The sequence below is a fragment of the Ammospiza nelsoni genome, chromosome 3 (genome assembly GCF_027579445.1).
Source record: "Ammospiza nelsoni isolate bAmmNel1 chromosome 3, bAmmNel1.pri, whole genome shotgun sequence".
NCBI classification, from domain to species: domain Eukaryota; kingdom Metazoa; phylum Chordata; class Aves; order Passeriformes; family Passerellidae; genus Ammospiza; species Ammospiza nelsoni.
The window spans coordinates 637482-658412 of record NC_080635.1 but is presented as its reverse complement, the minus strand read 5'-3'; the positions used below and the strand labels follow the sequence as shown (position 1 = coordinate 658412).

At 39.3% G+C, this 20931-nt stretch overlaps 1 protein-coding gene across 6 annotated transcripts in view; it reads left to right on the top strand.

Annotated features, from left to right (window-relative positions):
- Window positions 1–32: 32 nt before the first annotated feature.
- The window catches only part of SLX4IP (SLX4 interacting protein), a 70072-nt gene continuing 49173 nt past the window's right edge, over window positions 33–20931 (top strand). For 2 of the 6 annotated variants that reach the window (XM_059467779.1, XM_059467778.1), the window contains exons 1-3: window positions 33–106; window positions 1352–1486; window positions 3299–3347. In XM_059467779.1, coding sequence (XP_059323762.1) covers window positions 3321–3347 — 27 coding nt within the window. In that variant the 5' untranslated portion in view covers window positions 33–106; window positions 1352–1486; window positions 3299–3320. Of the gene's footprint in view, window positions 107–220; window positions 397–538; window positions 596–1351; window positions 1487–3298; window positions 3348–11149; window positions 11288–20931 lie in introns of those variants that run through there. The other 4 variants (XM_059467775.1, XM_059467776.1, XM_059467777.1 and 1 more) reach the window with 4 other exon arrangements.

The following is a 20931-nucleotide window of genomic DNA, read 5'->3' as shown; positions in this document are numbered from 1 at the left end:
AGCCGCGCGCAGCCTCACTGGCGGCGCGGCCCGCCTCAGCCGCCGGCGGCCATTTTGCGTGCGGGCAGCGCGGGGCGGGCGGCAGCGACGGGCGCGGCCATTTTGGGTAGGGCAGAGGAGCGGCGGGAGGCGGGCACGGCGTGGGGAGGGGTACGGACGCGGCTACTTAATGCCGCCCGGCTCTCGTGGTTGTGCCTTGGGCTTTGGCTTTGCGCCTGTCCTCGGTTTAACCTCTGAGGGGAGGCTCGGGCACCCGGGACTTTGGCGGTGGTACCGGCCGGCCGGCTCCCACCGAGCCTGCCTCAGAGCCTGCCTCAACCGCCGCCTCCGGCGTCGCCTCAGCCGCTCTGTCCCGTTCCTCACCCCCGCCCAGCCTGGCCAGGCAGAAAAATACGTGTATATATCTCTGATTTTTCTTCCTTGCATACCTGCTACTGTAGCCACTCCGCCTTACACCTTCACTCAGCCGTCTGAGGCTTCCTGTGGGCGGGCAGAAGTGCCCCGGCCAAAACAAGTTCAAATAACTTTGTTCCCTGACCTCCGCTTTTCCTTAGCTCTTCTGCTTTCCTGTAGTCGCTTTTCTGTATTCACTCCTGTAAGTACAAGAAATACTCCTGTGAATACACTTCTCCTGTGTTCACTCTTCTCTCTACTCATGCAGTCAGTCAAGGATATCTCGTTTTATATTCATTTGTTATTGAATGGGTTTGTTTTCAATTTCGTTTATAGTTGCAGAGTTTTTGACTGTAGCCAAAAGACAAGTATTTAATGTCTGATCTTCACGCAGAAAGGAGTATAATTTTTAAATTCTATAGTAATTTTTCAGTGTTAATTGCATTCAGCTGTTCCACAAAAGTTAAAAAAGATAGTAGTGCCTGTTTGTGGCTCTCTGGTGCTCCTCCGAACCTCTCTTCCCTCTAGTTCTAGGTAGTTCTGTGGTGACTGGGTCATGTTTTGGAAACTGACTTATTGAGCCTTAAAGGTGAATGGGCAGTTTGTAATTGAAGGAGTGTGAACAACAATGAGGGGAAAAGGCGCTGACTGGCTGGAAGAGTATTTTTCAAGGGCTAAGTGGAGTAATTGGCAGCAGTGGGCATAGAAATCCTGCATGGCAAATGGGAAGATTGTGGTGTGTCTTTTCAGCACTGGGGATGCTTTAGGGGATATGTGAATAGCTGAGCATTGCACTGCTCACCCCAAGCTTAGGATCCACTCCTGGAAACTGACTATTGCTGGACGGGAAAGGTTTTTTTTATGTTGTGATAGTTCATTTCATACTACAAAAATAGTTAATATCAACTTACCCTACAGAGTTCCTTAGTGAGTGCTTGTTTGTTTCTGCCGTCCTCAGGTGCCCCCTCTCCTCACCTGGGCATGGGCCGTGTGTGAAGCTTGCTGCTGTATCTCCAAGTGTGTGCCAGGAGTTTTCAGTTCCTCCTCCCTCCGAGCTCTGCATTTGCTCACCACAGGAAGCTGCTTTGCTAAGGTAAGATGCTGATCATCAGCTGGCAGAGGACACCTGAGCTTGCTCTCTGGGTCACCGTGTTTTCTGGCTTCTCCGGAGACTCCACTGCTCCATTTGACTCAAATTTAGGAAAGAAAGATATTCTGCCACATTATTTTTAAATGTGTCTCACTCTAGCTACAGGCAACCTATGTGTTTCATTCTAAATCATGTCTTCATGCACAGGTTGTATCAACATTTTAGGCCTTGGAGTACTACACATCCCACATCAGGACTTGTTTTTTGTACACACACATATATATATGTATATATAGTCTTGTGAGGAGTTTTTCTGCCATATTTGCTTAACTTCATATGTCCTTATGTGACGCTTACTTTAGAGGTTTGCAACACAAAAAGCATTCCATGAGACAGAATCTTGCTGTCTAACAGTAGCAGTTGTAACAGATCTGTGTTTTTGGTGTTTAGTGTTTTTTTTAAACACAGGAAATGGCAAAGTATTTTGGAGTTAGTTGTTTCAGGACTAGTTGTTGTTTTTTTCTTGAACAATTGATGAGTGGTTTTCCTCATCTTCTGATGCCTTCGTATTGAGTATTTTTTCACCTATGTCACTTCAGTGATTTCCCTGATGGTTCACACATAAAATATTTTCCTTTTTGTGTTCTGCGGATTTGCTTACATTTTGTCTGTCTGCTCTGTTTCCTTTGTCTTATCTGTGTGGTCAGTGCAAAGAATGGGGTAGTTGGCAAACTCCCAAAGTCAGCTTACTCCCAGGAAGAGCAAACTGAACCAAAGCTAACTTTTCTTGTGCGTCCTTTTCCTTTTTATGTTTTTCTTCTATTATTTTGTAAATTGTATTTGGAGGGGATTGCTGCCTGCCAGCAGTTCTCACACGAGTAGTAGCAGACATGTTGCAACAGTATTATTCTGGAAAGTAAATTGCTACCAGAAAGAAATGAGTGATCCAGGGTAAGTTCAGCTGAATTTACTACATGACTGAACTGAACTAGGATGTTTCAAGTGGTCCAGAGCTCTGTTCCTTCCACTGTGTTTCTCAAAATTGCCATCAGTAAAGTTGTCCGGATTTTATCAGATTAAATGGAGACGTTTCCAGGGCTATTTGGTGCAAGGGAGAATGATAGCAGCATGGCACAAGGCATGATGGTGTTCCAGCTTCTGTGTGCAGGACTGTTTAAAATCACCTGTGCTACACCATGTAATTTTAAAGTGGGTGTTTATCTTGTTTTGCACTTTTTTGAAGTCAAACAGTGATAACAATTGCATTTTGAAACATGTAAGTGTAGTGCCTGACAGAAACACGTATTCCCAACCTGACTTGGGTCCTGAAATTTGACAGCTCTCTCACAGTACTTATGATTTGAAGTATGCAATGAGAAATGTGTACACATTCCTCAATTTTTAATGTTTTCACTTAGGATCCCAAATTGAGTGATTTAGGTCCTGTTTGGGATAAGCAAGGGAGGAGGAAGTCCAAAGTTCACTTTACTTTTGTGCAACCACCATAGGAGTTGGGTTATGCTGCTTTATGTATGTAATATAGAATTTTAAATATACATAATGTGTATGGATGGATACCAGGTGAGCCAAAAGCTATATTTTCTTACTTGAAAGAGTTCTAAGTTTGTATTTCCTGTGAGGTTCAATTAAACCAACACAGGTAGCTAAGTAATTGTCCTTTAAACAAGAATTTTCCTTGTTTTTTTAAAATCAGAGTGTACGGTTTGAAGAACAGTAGTCATGAAGGAATGGGCCACAGATGTGAAATTCAGTCTCAATTTCTGTAGAGATCACTTTTAATTGGTTTCTTTATAGGACCAGCTTCCACTGACCTATCATGGCATCCAACAAATTTGTCATTAAGGTAAGCAGAATGTCATAGCTTAAAAATAATAAATCTGTAACACTGATTAGAATGTGTCTGTTGTTACTAAAAGTGCATCCTTCAGGTTTCTGGTCATGGTAGCATACCTTATATGAGCTTTTCTCTCCCTCTGGAAGCAAACTTGGAATTGCTGCTGTATCATGGCAGAGTGTGTCTGGGGTCAGCTGAGAATTAAAAGGCTGTGACTAAAAGTGATCAGTTGTGCAGTGAGAATTAGAAACTGCATGAATTCTCAATAAAACACTATTTTGCTACCTGAAGTAAATTTTTGGGTGGGTTCTTTTCTTACTGTGATCTTGTAATGCTATTTATGTACTTCCCAGTTCTGAGGGTTCCTGGTTTAAGTTGTAGCAATGTTCCTAAAGTATTAATTTATTTGTTTCTTTTCTGCCTCTTTTTCCATTTTCAGGGATTGTTTCATGTGTAATAAAATGCTATTGAAGTTCATTTTGCAAACAGTCTCAGACTTTTAGTTATGAACTGAAAAGCAAAACTTTTCAAAACATTCTGTGGTAAACATAACACTTCATAATTCTACTACTGTGACTATACTAGCTAATCAATAAATAAACCTAATTGTGATTAGCACAACATATTATTCTCTTGGAAGTGTTTTTCCAGGAGTTTTCATAACACAGCAGATTTTTCTTCTGTGGGTCTGCTTGGAAGTTTTTGGAGGGCAGCTACAAAATCCTTCCTGAGTGATCAGGCTGTGGAAGCTGTCAAAACTTGGTTTTGTGGGTAACCAACCTGTTTAATGAGAAGACCAAGCATTTAATTTTTGTGTGTTGCGTGTTCTTTTCCAAGAAAAACCGCTGTCATTTAGTGGCATGTTTGCTTTATATTTTTACTATTTAACAGGACTGTAAACCTCCAGAAGGCTAACAGTATCATGTTATTCACTGCTGCTGAGTTGATAGAGGGACTTAGAGGAGAAATATATTTGATTCTGAGCACATGTTAGCTGATACTCTGAGTCTGTGCACCACTGATGGGGATAACAACAGGAGCTGAGGCTGAAGGCATTGCTTTTCTCAGCTGAGAACTCTTGATATCATCAATATTCATGTAAGTGCCCAATAAAAAAAAGTGGTGTGAGTTGGCATGTCTTTACTCCATATAAAGCCTGCAGACTCTTGGTTTCTGACCTGCATCATTACAGCTTCATTATTTAGCAAGGATGTGTAAATGGTATTCAGCATGGACCTTGAAGTCACTGAGTTTTGCATCCCCGACTGCCTGACCAAGGCTAGGTTCTCATTGAGCATGTCTGTAGGTAGGAATATCACAGATAAAGCTTTTGAAAATGATAATATGGAATGCAACTTTTTCTTTCTTACAGTGGGTGAGAAATGAGAGTAAGTTTTTAAGGTTTTGCATGTACCAAGTGCTGAAAATTAACTTTACCTTGACCTGATTGAAATTCACTTTGTGCACAGATTAACATTTTACTTATTAGGTCACGGATTTTGTTTGTCAAGTTTTGCTTCTTTAAATACACTGGATTTGTATTTCATTTTTTAAGACTTTTCAGCTTTCAGGTAAGTTTTGCACAGAAGATCCCCATGCAATAGATTCTCCATTAAAACTATTCCTACTTGTCACTGCAGGCAGAGTACAAAGAATACTCTCTTCTTTATTTTAGATTCCCTTATGGAAGTATTTTACTGAGTCTGAAAATGTTCAGGACAAATGTGTTGGAGCAAGCCCACAGGAGGGACATGAAGATGGAGCCCCTCTCCTGTGAGGAAAGGCTGAGAGAATTGGGGTTGTTCAGCCTGGAGAGGGCTTCAGGGTGACCTAATTGTGGCCTTCCAGTACCTGAAAGGAGCTTACAAGAAAGGTGTAAAGGGGCTATTTCCTAGAGCATGTAGTGACAAGGAAAAGGGGAATGGCTTTAAACTGAAGGAGAGTAGGTTTAGATTAGATTTTAGGAAGAAATTCTTCCTTGTGAGGGTGGTGATAACTGGAACAGGTAGCCCAGAGAGGTTGTGGATGCCCCATCCCTTGAAGTGTCCAAGGCCACTCGGAGCCCCATCCAGCCTGACCTGGTCTAGTGGAGGGTGTCCCTGGCCCTGGCAGGACGTTAGAACTGGAGGAGGGATGGTTTCTAAGGTCCCTTTGAACCCAAACCACCCCATGATTCCATGTTTCAGGTGCCTCACCTTGTCTTCTACATTCTCTACTTTTAAGCTTTTAGATTTTGTGAACTTGAATATGTGAATCTTTCTGGTAAGAGAATGAAAAGTGCAGGTTATCAGTCTGTCAAATCTTAGCCGACTATCAAGTAATTTAGTGGAAACCCCCTCTAATTTGTTTAATTTAGCTTCTGATTGATGCGCGTTTTATCTGCACATCTCGGCACCCCGGTGCAATGGTCGGTGACTTCCAGAGGAGGGAGCAGTTGGCCTGTTTTTGAGAGGCGAGCCTAAATTTGGCTTTACGGGGCGTTTAGAGATCGAAATAAACTAATTGATGCAGTAAAGTAACTTTAAACCTTAATATAGAAACTACATTAGGTCCTAAACACACATTCTTCACCTACCAAGCAGCTGGATGATATAGTCTTGTGATTTGCAATGGATAATATTTTATGCAAGTTAATCTGATCATCAGTTTTCTATTTTATATTGATATTTCATAAGCATTGCATGGTAAAATACCCCCACCATATGAATTTAATTAATCTTTCTCTGTGTGTTGCTAAAATATTTTATTGCTGTTCTGAGAAATAAATCTTAACTTTAATTGGTGAGGCTTAAAGCAAAATCTTGAACTCTATGTGGATTTGAAAAATAATATCACTAGGGCCTTGCTTAAAACTTTGGACAAAGTAGAAAGAATTCCTCTTCCAGAATTGTGTAAATTGACTTTATTCATGCCAAGCTGCAGAACTAAATATAGTAATTTTTATGGCTTCAATAGAAAAATTTCATTTACTGTTTTCTGCAATTTGTTCATTTGCCAAAGACAGAAGAGTAACTTGTTACTGCATTTCAATAGCTCAGCTCAAAGGAAAGCTCCTACTTGGAGCACTGTTCTGTCTCCAATTTGTAGGCCTTGGATTAAGATCATTGTAGTTTTAGTGTTCCCTCTGGTCATCCAGCTCACTCGGCAATTGATTTTTCAGCCTTGTTGCTCCTTGTTACCAATTTAAATTACTGCATGCTGGACGTTTATGTGACTTTTTTGATCCTTCCTACAAATTTTTTGCTTGATTTAAGTGGCAAGTTCATTTGAAACAGCAAGCAACACTTTTGGTTTTATATTGGGGGCAAAGATGGAAATACTGGGTAGATTGGACAGGAAGATGACAGTGGGATCATAATGTGATCAGTTTGTATACTTTGTTTTTTTACATTGATGGATCTTAATGTAATCATTAAGAAACTGACTTAAAACCAAAGGCATCCTAACATCTGTCTTTTGAACTTAGGAGTGCTCCATGAAAGAAAATGTGTGTAGCAAGAGAACACATTATAGGCTGGAAGAGCAGGTAGAAGGAAGTGGAAAGCCCTGTTCCTGTCAGACAGTGTCCCAGTATGGACTGACAGCCCTGGCTGGGCCATTCTGGGGTCTGCTCACACACCTGTGGGTTGGCTTGGGTGTGGAAAAACAAGATGAGACTTAATTATGATATTTGCAATGTTTTCTTTTTTTAGCCACCAGCTGAAATGTAATACAGTGACAGTACATTGGCAAAGATTTCTCCACCAGTTGTGCCCATCTGGATGATTCTTGGTGACATCTCGAAGGGCTTGGCAGACTAAAGTGCACATTTCTGTGAAAAAGTCCATTGAGTTAGCTGATCTATATTCCTGTAAATATAACATTAAGCCAGAATATTTTTGTGAGAAATTGATGTGTTTTCTTCTTCTTGGGAGTTGTTTGGAGAGAAAACAACTCTGGAGATGAGTAGGTTTTCTTACCTGCTTTTTTATTTATCTCTTATCCGATCTAGTGAGTGATTAGGGATAACAGATATGTTTACTTCTATATTAAGTCCACAGATACATGAGTGCAGTGCTCTCAAGTGGAGAGCAAGGATAAGGAATGCTGTTTATATTTAAAGTAAATTTTTATATAATGTGACTGCTCAGAGTTATGAGACTGATTCTGCAGCTGCTTTTTTGTGTACATAGTTGTGAGTGTGTTAGCATTCTGAGTTTTGGTTTGAGAATTAGTCTTTTTTGAGAGTACTTAGTTAAATTAACCAATAAATACAGTATCTGATGTTCATTTCTTTTCCCCTTCACTGCAAAATGAAGATATTTTTATGTGAAATTCCTGTGGTTGGAGTACTCAAATGTTTCAATAGAAACATGCTAAGATTAGGTTTCTGTGATTTAAATAGAATTTTCTAAAGTATTCTAAATCTAAAACCGAGGTGCTGGTGTTCTCTAAACAGATTAAGGGTTGTTGAGTTTTACAAGTATTGTGTGTTCTTATATTTGCTGTTTGGGTCTTTAAAAACTAAGAAATGGTTACGTTAACCATTAAATAGTGGTTTTCTAGAGATGGAACTTTCCTGAAGTGGTATTGCTCAGAACAGCTGGAAATACAGGTGGTTGAAATTGGCATTATCAAGTAGCATCACACTTCACTCACTGTCATATTTGTTTCTGTATACACAGATAATATGGGACACTTGTCTAAAAGGGCTTAGAAGTCTTAAAGAAGATGATGAAAAAGGGGCAGGAGGGAATGTGACTTAGAATAGGAAGTGCAAACAATAATAATGGCTGGAGGGACATCTATTTAGTTCTCTTTCTTAATGCTCCAGTAAATTCCCAATTTTATGGGACCAGATATGGAACAGCTAAAGGGATGAGTAAATAAGTTCCAGAAGAAACAAAAGAGGAAGTTGGGAGGTAGAAGGGGGAGGAAAATTAGGTGTACAATATAATTCTAAATCTCCTGGAGTCAATGGAAGTTTCCTCACTGACCTCAGAGGATTAATTTTCAAGCCTAGGGAAATGATGAGTGGATGAAGAGTTGAGAGATTAAAGTGCTAGCAGAAGGAGAAATGAATAAGAAGCCAGAGGGATAAACAATAATAGTGGAAACACTGCTTTCATGGGGATCACTTCAAATAAGGAATAAAAGGATCATTCAACTTGCATTACTACTTTTGGTAGTTCAAATCTGATTAGTTTTTAAAGTACCACTTGTACATGAAAATCAGGTTTTTTGCTAACTGTGAGCACTATACTGCTGGGGCAGTGATATGGGATTCTAAATACCCACCATACTACGTAATGTGGGGGGTTTTTTTAAATCTAATTAATTCAAAGATGTAAATTCCATGATATTTGCCATGTGCTTTATTTCTGACCAGCACTGCCAGGTTTTACACCTCCACTGTTGGCTTTGTGGAGATCCTGGTGGTGCTGCCTGCTTGACCCCAGAGTCCAGCCCTGAAGGAAGAAAGGATGGGAAACTTGGAAGGAGACTTGAATTTCCCTGAGTCCAGCAAAACATGAGGGCTTAGCAGCAATGCTGTGTGGGGTCACCAAGTGTCTTTAGGTCCTGGGAGAGGCTTCAGCTTACACTGTAGGTGACATTCTTCAATTCTTTCCACTGGGTTCAGATGGAGGTTAGTAGGCTGGGAGGTAGAGAGAGCCATGTTTCATGTACCACCTGGTACAAACAGTTTCATGATGGGCAAAGGCAGATTTTGTTCTTGATGGTATGATAATGAATATTTATTATAATATTTTTTGGTAATTTGTCATGTATCCTCTCCTTTTGGACAATGTAGATGGATTCTAGTATGTGGGAGCTATCTGAATATTTGGTGTAAGAGTGTATTCTGACAAGACTGTGGAGTAAATGAGAAAAGAGTGACTGACAACACGTTTTCATTCTTTACTGATGGTTAATCCGTGTAGTTCACAACTTCCTTAAAAGGCATCTATTTTTAATAGCAAAATTATTTCTTAGTTTCAATTCTCAAAGAAAAGCTTTGTTTCTGGACATTTTGTGTTCCAGTTTGGGGACATTTTGTGCTCCCTGCAGAGCTTACTCAGCCATGACTTTGCAGTATTTTTCTTGAGTCAGAAGCCAGACTTTTCCTTAAATAATGGTACCAGAGCACATGGCCCCTGTTTAATTGTTGTGCTGCAGTCATGGCTGTGCACGGGCACCTATGACGCTCAGCTCTTGTGAAAACCCTTTAAACTGCTGATAAAACGGTGACTCATGGTCACCTGATGAAAACAGATTCATTACCATGACTCCAGAAAGTTCAGCTCCCATGAAGTGTTTCACTTCCCACACTAGTTCTTCTAAAAGAGATGATGCTGCAGTTATTTTCTAACAGTTGACAGCTACCCAATTAAGTGCGACAGTGTGGTTGGAAAAAATTGGAATTCCAGACTTCTTTTAATAATAGTTTAAGAACTAAAATCTTTATGAGCTGTGAAGCAGTCACCAACATTCTTCACAGCGTTACTTGAAGTGATTTCTAATCAAATTATACGTTTTGGATTTAATTTACCACTACCGAATTAAGTTCTTTTTGCAGTGGATCTGGCCCAAACCTCACTGGAGTCAATGTGTTTTGGATCAGAGCCTGTAGAAGTATATTGGTAGCATGCTGTAGCTTAACTGAGGACATGCTAATTCATTCCATAAATGGTCTTTCTCAGTCCAGTTTATCTGTGTTTTTAATGTATTGTGTTTGTCTGTAATGTCAGTGTGTAAGGAAGTTAGGTTGGGAAAATATGGAAAAGGAATACAGCCAAATAATAAAATATAAATGGATTTTAATTCCAGTGTGAAACAAGGACAATTAAATCCTCTGCATTGCTGACTTGTGATTCCCCAGGGACTGTGAAAGGATGGGTGAATTAAAATAGAAATATGAAAAAACCCTGTTGCATGGGGATGATTTTATGTTATAAGGCAGAAAAAGGTTCTCACCAAGGATTTGAATGTAGGGTAGTGTAGGATGTGTCACTGACTCTTACATGATTGGGAGTTTGACTGGTGATTTTTGTCTTTACCTAGTTTCCCTCTTTTTTGACTGGAAATATTTCTGACACACAATGCTTAAGAAAGTCACCTAACATGTATGATTGAAACTTGCTACAGTAATGACTAATATAAATAGATGTTGGCTAAGTAATTCATGCTTTAAAATTTAACATGCAAACTCCTATTTTTTTTTCTTTATTACATCTTCACTTCTGCTTGGGCTTTTTTCCCATTTATTTTCCAACTGATTAATTTTATCTTAGATGATGAACATCATAAGTTTATTTTGTGTTAAAAACTTGCCTAGCTTGAAAAAGAATGGTCCCATCAGAATTGAAAATTAGCTTAAGATTTTTAAAAAAAGGTAGAAGTAAGATAGATTTCTTAGCTGTTTTAAAATCAGTCATACAAACTTTGTCAGCAAATTACATATGGGAAAGTCATGGCTTGTTTGCATGGTGGTGTTTGTTTTTCCCCTGAATATCTCTCCACCATTTTCATTACCACAAGCAGTGTTGTAATGGAAAGGCAGTTGCAGATCTAATAAAGAAATTGAGTAATAATGTTAAAAACCCCTTAGAAATTCAAGCCCCAAAATGAAGAGGTCTCACGATTGAGAGAGGAGAACTCACTGCAAAACACAATTCCTGTACAGTGTGTCTGCATCTGAGCCCTTCTGTTGTTGTGCGGTGTTGTTTTTTTACAGAATCCATCTCCTGCCTTTGTGTGATGTTGCTTGGCCAAAGGACAGAAAGCATGAACACCTCTCAATAAGGCATGGGAGTCAGGTCAGCTGTGTATGTTCATTTCTTCAGAGAGATGGCTGAGTGAAGGTGGCTCTTGCCAGGCCCTGGTGTCTGGCCCTTGCCATGTGGAGCTCCCCTGTTCTTCATTTCCCTGCTCCAGGGAGTGCAGGGCTTTGAATGAAGCCTACACGAGAGGTAGCTCTGCCTTCTTAGTACACAGCAGTGTTTGCAACTAACTGAAAGTTTTTCACTGGGAAACTGGGAAAAAAGAGTTTGTGATCTATATTGTGTGCTGACGTTTTGAACCAAAATCTTCACTACTGTGTTTTCCTCTTGGCTGTGTACACTTTGCTAGGGAAGTAGCGTCCATTATGAAGCCTTAAGGGCAAGTGCCATTTTTCTTGGGTTTGTACTTTTTAGTCTTTGACCTTCACTGAGGGTTCTTTGCTGGTTTTGCTATAGGTGTGTTTTACAGACAGATCCTCTTGCAGGAAATCCTGAATTTGGCAAAACTGAGGTTTTATTCCTTTTTCTGTGTAACTTGCTGTGTAATATGAGATAGCATTCAAGTGGAGAATCACAGTAAAAATGTTTTATCAAAGCTGGTTGCAGAATAGTCAGTTGTTAGTCTCGAGGGAGAGTGGGAACAGAGATAAGGAAGAATGACACAGTGGTTTCCACCCAAGAAAATGTGTCATAGCCACAGAACATTTTCTCAGCATTTTCATATCGTTGATGACTGAGGTTTGTCAAAGTTACTTCAATAATTTTATCCTCATTTTACTCTAAAAAGTTATGTGGTAAGTAAGCCAAACAAAGCTCTGTTCTGTGTGCAAGGTCCTCTTTGCACATCCCTGCTTAGTTTCCAGGATTAGTGCAATGCCTGGTGTATCTGACACCACTCAGCTGGTGAAACAATAGTTTATATAAGGTATAGTTAAATACAGCCTTTCAAGCTTGAGCCAGTGCTCTCCTGTTGTAATCTCTGACGAGTGTCTTTGTTCATTGAATAGCCCAGTGATTTAATAGCACTCATAATGGACCAAATATACAGGGCCGTGGTTTATCCTGCTTTGTATCATGCAGATAAAGTCTGAGAGAAGAGCAACCTATAGATCTGAACAGAAAATATTTGCTGAACTTAAGAGTTGGGAAAGAGCTAACTCTTGGGCCATTAAAGAGGCTCTGTTCAATGCCAAAATCCTAGGATGTGACAGTTAGTAGGGTCATGCAGAATATAACTTTCCCTTCTTTATTTTGACATTCCTATTGCATAAAAATAGGAAGGAGAGTCATTGAGCTGGACCAGAGTGTGCTGCCCTGCCATAATAAGGTAATCTTCAGCAGTGGAAAACAAACCTACAAAGAGTTATTCATTCCCTCTGTGGTATTGTCTGCAAGTCTCTGGTTCTCATTTGCCTGGGTGTTAAACTGACACAGTCACAATCCATGGTTCAGGGAATTTACAAACAACTTGGATGATAGGATTAAGCCTGACACATCAAAAGTTGAAAATTAATCCCATAATTTAAAAGAGCAATCAAACAACAACATATTCTCATCTCAAACAATGACTACATAGAGTTTGATGCATAACATAAAATAGCTGAATAGCAGAGAGCAGTGATTAAATCTTTGGCTACCATGTGTGGAATAAAAGAGCAACATTGGTTTATGGATGTCTTCAGGAAATTGATAGAATTTGTCACTAGTTTTAAATGTTTATATGTCAATTTATGTGTAGTTCATTAAATTGAACTGAATATTTAATTTTGCTTTTATTGTTTGGCGGAAACGGGGTGGTGTGTAGAGATGACCTCAAAGGACAAAATAATGTTAAGGAAAATGTGTCTTTGTCTATATCCCTTCACCCTGATAATTGGCAGGAATTTTGATTTGTAGAATATTTGGAGGATACAACTAGGGGTAGTTTTTGATTATGAACTGGAAAGAGATTTAATTACAGAAGCTCAGCATATTCTACATAGTTCAGAAAACTCTTTGCTAATTTGAAGCTATTTTCTGTAGGGTTATTAGAGATGGTTCATTTGTTGTTGCTATTTTGGAGAGGCCTACATTATTAAGCATGTAGGTACTGTTGGGATTTATTCTGGTATTGTAAATTCCTATTTGAAATATGATATAGATTTGGGGAAGGGAAAATCCAGAGGTGAAGAATACAATTAAAAAATATTGTAAGTTTAGAAGTGAAATGATACTCAGATATCATTAGAACCTGCCTTTCTTTATCTTAGGCAAGCATCAAGGAATCACGGTATTTCAAGCTGTACACCTAGAAAGTCACTTAAAGCTCTCTTGTTGGTAGCTGTGCTGTGACAAGGGGAGGTAACTGTTTTTAATCTACCCTTATGAGGCAACATTCACACTCTAAGCAGAGAAAATGAAGCTGGCAAAAGATAATTTCCAGATTTGTAAGTAGGCTAGGGTATTTGAGCTGTTACAAAGTGGTAGGAGTACCAGTGACGATCACAGCCTCCTAAAACCTAATAGAGTACATGAGGTTCACAGTGGGCTCCAGATAGGAAACTAGCTTAGAAGGAGAGAATACTTCAAGAATTTTATCCACAGAGATACTGGTGACTTTAACTTGATGCAAGTGGTAGTTTCAGAAAAGGCAGGGTAATGGTACTTAAGAAGGTAAGCTCATTCACCAAGAGCATCTACTCTGTAGCAGTGCCCTAATCCAAATGATCTCTGCTGCTGCTGGCTGCCATCATACTGGTACTGGTTTTGAAATACCCCTTCTTTCTCTTTGGACTGCCACACAGATTTGGTGCTTAGGCCCTGATCAACAAGTGGCTTGCTCACTTCTCTCATTTGACCATCTGCAAGTCAGTTCAGTGACCCTAAAGATGTTTGGATTAGTTCCCTTGTGTTCTCAGTAATGCTTTGGTTTTCCTCAAAGTCTCCATATGTTACTTGTTTAAATGTTAAAGTAGTTAGACATTAGTCCAAATCTGTTAAAACAGAATTCAGTTTAAATGCTGTGTTACCCATTACTTTACTAGTGTGGTGAAAACCAGCAAGGCTTTGTAGTTTTCTTGTGGGCTGTGTGATGGAGGTTCCTATGTGTTATGGGTGAGGATTCCAGGTTTTTCCACTAAGTGAAAACACTGTGAAAATTCCCTTCTGTGAGGGCTCATTCTCAGCAGCAAAAATCTCCCTTGTTGTTATTGTCATGTTTACAGCAGCACTGTAAAAGGGCTTAAAAATCAGGCAGACCTAGGGGGAAGGTGTAAAGGGAAAAGTGGCAGGGTCATGGAACAGGCTGTGGAAGGTGTGTCCTATGGGCTGGGAGTAACTGTGGCATCAGCTGTCACCTGTGTGACTGATGGTGAATTGCAGGGGAGCCTGTATGAGTTTTTAAATTGCAGATAAATGCAGATCATAAGCATAAAAATGCAAAAAATTGCCATTAAGTTCCTGAGGAACAGAGTGCACATGAACAGGTGATGGGATTGGAATGAGCACTCCAGTACCTGAAGAAAAAGGCAATCTGCCACAGAATGCTTGTGTGTTCTGGAGTTTCCCTCTGTGACTTGTACAGAAGATTTTGCAGTCTGGCATTGAACAAAATAAATTCTTAGGCCTTCCTTTGTTTGCAGCTGTCCTCAACCAATCTATTAATATTTCTGCACTGGAGCAAAAGCTGGATGTTTACAAATAATTCCACACTGAAGAAATGTGCAGCATAATGCTTTATTTACCCAAAAATACGGGTTCCAGCAGGCAGGCTCCAGGAAGGCAGGCTGACAGCCCAGGAAATCCTGCAGTGCTGCTTGGCTGTGCCCCTGGGACACTTGTGCCCTCTGAGGAGTGGCATGGGGATAGTGCCCTGCCCTTCTGCCTGGCGTCAGAGCCACGCTGCTTCCTGCAGGAAGCGCAGAAGGACCCCTTGCAAGGGTCATTTACAGTTTGTTTGCAGGGAATTACCCTCCAGACATATTGCCTTTCTATTGGCTCCTCAATCACTTCTCTAATTGGGGAAGTGTACTTTGAAAGACTTTCGGTGACATGTTTGTTTTTCTTAAAAGCTTATGGAACAGAAACTCAGCCTCATGAGGGATGTGTGTCCCAAATGGAATTACAATGATCCCACAGTGTTAATTCTGTTCATCAGTTATGCTCCTGATTTTTTTCTGTTCTAACATTAATCCTGTAATTTTAGAGAAGAAACTGTTTTGAAGAACTTTGCTTTCTGTTCATGTATTAAATTATCAGTAGGGTATGAACATGGGAAAACTTAATAAGTTATTTCTCCTTCCCACATATGCAAATGAACAATAGGACCAGAAATCTGTCTCAAACCCTTGGACAAGTGCATTCTCAGTACAACCTTGTACTTTCAATCCTTTTTTTTTTTTTTCCACTGAAATCTTAGGAATTTCAGCCATGGGTAGTGAGGTTCAGAGATAGATGCTGGAAGGATGAGGGCCTCTGCTTTCTGTTGCTGGCTGTGGCAGGAAGTGTCAATTAGTGTGGAAAATACTGAGAGTTCTTGCATTGAGTGATTGAAGTAAATATATTTTGTTTATTTTGCGTATTTGCCCTTTAAAGTTGCATGTTTGATTGCTAGACTTAGGGAATGAGAAGGTGTGGCAGTTTGATGCCCTTTACCTATTAGCACTCCTTGGCTGTGTGTGAATAGTAAAGCTACTAATTGGTGTCCCTGTAGTACAGGGAGCATCTTCTTAGTGATTTCACAGTGCTCTTTCCTCTGAAAGGCTTTGCTTTTTATCAAAAAGAAAAAAAAAATTGTTGCAGGAGATTTTTCCAGTGATTCCTACATAAATTAGTAACAGCAATTTGTAGCAAAAATCAGCTAAGAATCAGCAGATTAGACATTTAAGACAATTAGGAACTAGAGCTGTGATATATGTATACTTGTGTACAAATTAGAGTAATTTAATACATTTCATGTGATAAAGCAATGCAAGTGAAATGACCATAGTTTCAGAATCACTGCTTTTAGCGAAGATGATGTTTGTTATTTTTAATTTCTTAATTTTATTTTCCTTTCTAAGCAGTGTAAAGGGAAGAAAACTTAATTTTTGTGAAATATGAGTCCTCTGTTTACTTTTAGAAAAGCTTTGTTTCCATTTTTTTATTATATTGTAGAAACGGAAGTAAAAACTTTGTATGTAGTTACATGTATGTTGTAATGCTCGTTTTCAGAAACTCAGATCTCAGTGCTTCTAATATTTGCAGTCTGGCATTGATTGTAAGTATAATAGGTTATTTCATGCTGTTTCTCTTTATGTTCATGGTTATGATACTGAAATGTTGAGACCACACACAGACAACAAAATCTCCAGCCACTTACGCATGTAAACAGTCTGGCTTTTTACAAAGTGGAAAAATATTTCTTGTGCAGTATTTTTAACATGATCAGCATGTTAAGGCTTAATCTGCAACTGTGTCAACATTTCTTTGGCTGTAACCATTAATTCTGTAGCCTCTTGATAGTATGTAAAATGTGAGACTGGTTTGTTTACTACTGGGATTTGTCAGCAATTACTGTCTGCATTTAGCTTAGTGCTTTCAAATATATAATAGATCAAAGAGTTATTTTGCATCATCACTGTGGTTTTAGTAAAACAAAGGATGTTTTTCTCCCCAGCTGGCTTTGAGACCTTCAAAGAGCCATTGGAGCAATAATTTCATAAATATTGTACTTATACCTGTTTGATATTGGTAGGCACAGGTACAATACATAATTAACCTTCTGTAGCTACTCTTTGACAGGAATTTAGCTATAGGGACAGGAATGTACATCTCTTTCAGCCTCAGTTATTGTGAGAACCTGGCATGGCTTCAATGTAGCTGGGAATTTTTGTTTTGCTTATTTTTGTGTAATTAATGGATGTTTTCAGCATTCTTCTTACCATCAGGAACTGCAAGTGCAGTGGTCATGTGCGGTATTATCTAAGTGCCAGATCATTTTCATCACAAAGAACTGAGCATTACACGTTCTGATAGACAAGTTCTTCATATGGATATGTATGTATGGAGTTAATTAAGAGTAAGATGGCATAAAAGCATTTTAATGGACAACATATCTGTTTCAAGTAACAAATATTTGGGTTTATATAGTGCCTTTATCTCTGTTCTCAGAGATAATTTATTAACATGTTTATGAATTTAGTTTCAATGTATTTTTGTGGCTTTGTAAGTAACAAAAAGAACGATCTCCCAACCTTATCAGACAAATGTGAAGGACTTTGGTAAGAATTTTTTGTTTAGTTAGAAGTAGGCTGTGAAATCAGTTAAACTTACCACTGCTCCTCAGAAAATTGCCATTAATTAATTCTGTGATCTCAGGGGCACTTGGTTAAGATATTTCACCTCAGCTTTTTCTATGACCTTCTACAATTCTGAAGTGCTTGTTTTTCTATGAGTATTTTACTTAAGAGATATAAATAATGGCACATAAATCCATAAAACGACTTTAATAAATCTCAAAATGCAGGCACTGTAATATGCATAAGGGAAATTGTTGGGGAGTTCAGTTTTAGAGGTAGTCACCTGATAGAATAAGCTCTTATATGAAGCTCTTAAAAGGCAAACCTGCATTTTTAGTCACTATAATAAAGTAGGTAATAAATGTGTCAATATTACTGCAGGAGATTAGGAAAGCTTTCAGTTTGTAGATCACTGTGTTTTTATTTTTAAGACTTAAACACTCTCTTAAATGCTTAAATTCTATTGCCCTTTCTCGGCACCGCTCAAACCAGATGTTTTGTTAAAATTTGAGTTAATCTTTTGCCCAGTAAACCCTAAGGTACTGTTTTCCTAAATAGCATATGAACAAAGAGAATCTATGTGTTTCATCATTCCTGTTCTGCTGTCTGGTCCAGTTTCATTTCCTTTGATGAAGAAATGATAAATAGATCTTACAAAGTGAGGCAGCAAAACTATCTCTATCAGTTAGTTAAAATTAAATTCTTGATACTAGTTTTGTTTTCCAAGATTTTAAGCATTTAGCTTAAATGATGAATTTCCTGCTAAGAGTTTGTTTAGTAAAAAAATTAGTTGAATTTTTGACTTATTTTTTCCCCTGCAAAGATGTTATTTTGGACATATCTACCAGCTATGTATCCAAGTCTTTTGCATGGTAACAAATCCCAGGCTTTAAGAAGCAGCAGTAATTCTAGATGGAGTTTTGTGATGAGCCCTTTGCCCTTGGTTTGGATGTCTCCCCACCAAGTTATACACCTCTGGGGAAATCAGTTTTTAGATTCACTTTTCATTTAGGAAAACCCTCAACTGACAGGGAATCTCCTGTGATCTTGGTGGCCCCTGCTGCACTGGTGATGAGAAGGGGGGAGATTGAGCCTGTTCTGTTTGGGAGAAATGGTGGGATGATTTATTGAAACAAAATTAAAATTAGACAACATAAAGCAAAAAACCTGCTGAAGATCTTTGTTATTTATGGAGCAGAGCCTGGGGGTAGGTGGCACGGGATGGGCTACAGGGATATTCAGCAGTTTGTGTGAGGAACTGGTGATAGGAGAGCAGTGGAGCAGGAGTGAGGGGAAAATGGAGGGTGGTTGTCAGTGCTGGAGCGGGGATGTACAGGCAGGGTCAAGCTGAGAACTGGACTAAAAGGTGCAGAGAAGGCTGGGAACAAGATAAGGCATGGAGCAGCAGGAGTAAAACAGGAATTCATAGTGGCTTGATAATGAGATGAGGATTAGGAGCAGTAAAGGATACTCAAACTGGTGAAAAACCTCGGGTGGCAGGATGAATTGGCTGAAAAGCTGTTTTCAGCCACTTGGAGCAGGGAGGAGAGCAGGAATACCCAGATGTCGGAAGGTGTAAATTCTCGGGGATGATGGGCACAGCTGTCTGGTTTATGTTTTGTGTTCCCCTGTGCCCCCCAGAAAGAGAACGTAAGGCCCCTGAGGTGTCCCAGAGTGGCAGAATGTTTTATCCTTGCCCAGTACTAATCCAAAGGAAGGCTGATGGTTTACTGCACGTTAATTGTGTTGATCCAGTCAGGGCAGATGTCTGTGGGCTTCCAGTCCTGCCCGTTTCCCGGTGGGAGTCAGTGTGTCAGCAGATGGCAGATTTCCCTTAATCAGTTTTCCACCTGCCCTTCCCAAGGTTGTACTCAGAGACCATTTAACTTCATAAATGTACTTGTAGTCATCAAGGAGCATGGGTGGTGTCCTTGGCCTTTTTGTAAGTCATTCTGTAGGATATTGTAATTGTGTCCTATTATAGCACTGCTTCACTCTGCCCATTTTCATACAGTTATAGAAAATAGTTCATACAAAAAGGGTGAATTTCTCATGACACCTTTTAAACACTTGTACATTTACCTGAATTTTTGAACAAATACTTGGTTGATAAAATTGAAGTTTTGTTGTGGATTGTTATTACTCTTCAGTATTTCTCTGAAAACCTAATGAAGGGAGGCTGAAGGGTATATTGAAAAACTTTAAAGCCAGCAAGATTTGGAGCATCTAGCACTCCTACCATGTTGTAATCATTAATAATAATGGATTTAAATGTTTACACACCCCGATCGCTATTGTTCTCTTTGATGTTAATTACATTACAGCATATCACAAGTTCATTCTTCGTATCAGGCAAATAAGGAAATATTTCCTCTTCATTTATCTGTGTCCCTTAGCAACACAGTGGGTCTTGTGCATTGTTGAATAACATGTGGTTTTGCTGCCTTTGCTATGTACAAATGCTTGTTTTTCCATCTTTTTAAAAAACCCTGAGTGGAACTTGGCTACTAAATTCAAGCAAAAAATAATAGAAAGATAAATATATGGCCATAGGTGACTATAACAAAGCTTAGTAGTGTTCTTGGACATGTTAAAGCTAAGTCTTTCTTTTTTCTTCTTTTTGTCTTGCTCTTATTAATGTGAATCAGATTAAATGGATGGTGTGATCACTTGTTCCTGTCTCTGTGGTTCCTGACCTCCAGGAGCTGTAATCTGTCAGGTGCTGTCATCTCTGTTCTTTCATTCCTTTTACCAAAGACAGTTGTGCAGCTAGCATACTATCAATTTTTTAAATTAAAAAATGAGCTGTTGCTTTCCAAAGGGTAATCCCCTTTCAATCTGTGAAGTAGGTGTGGTTTTTTGGTTTGTTTTTTTCCTCCTGTTGAAATTAATGGGAAAAAAAATGTAGGTTTTTAAACCTAATTTATCCGGAGTACACTTTTCTATGTGGCCCTTAAAAAGGATGCAGACTTGCAGGATGTGAAATTTCAGCCATATCTGTTCTAGCTCTGCAGATATTGTCAAAGTTCCTTAGTTGGCACAGTCCTGTCTTTGGTAGGTGATTTTTGTAGCATGTGAGGCTTCATCCTTTGGATTCGCCTTGTGGTTTTCACACTTGAAGTTGTATGACAGGGTTGGTTTTGTAACCAGTGAAATCAGATAATATTTGTAGCATCTGCTGTCACGTATTTTAGTGTGAAATTCCTGACTGCTGGTAGGCATGGCTTAGGTTCCATCAGCAGTGTAAGTGCTGTGCACAAAGAAGCAGCCTGGCCTCTGGAACACAGTGCATTTCCAGTAGAGGGGTACAGGTCAACGTTGTACCAGGAATGAAAGAAACTTTTTGCCCTGTAATATTATCTGATAGTTGGAGAAATGCTTCACAGGTCTGTTCATCTGCTGCCTGCACAGGGCAAATCCTACTGCTGCACTGCCTTTAGAAGAGAGGGGAAGTCTCTATTCCCTACAAATCATCGTGAAATTCTTCATGAAATTCCTGTCTGAAATCAGCAAAATGCATGTGGAGTTTTGCTGTTGACGCTGATTGCAAAATTTTTAAATGTTGAGAGTTCCTCA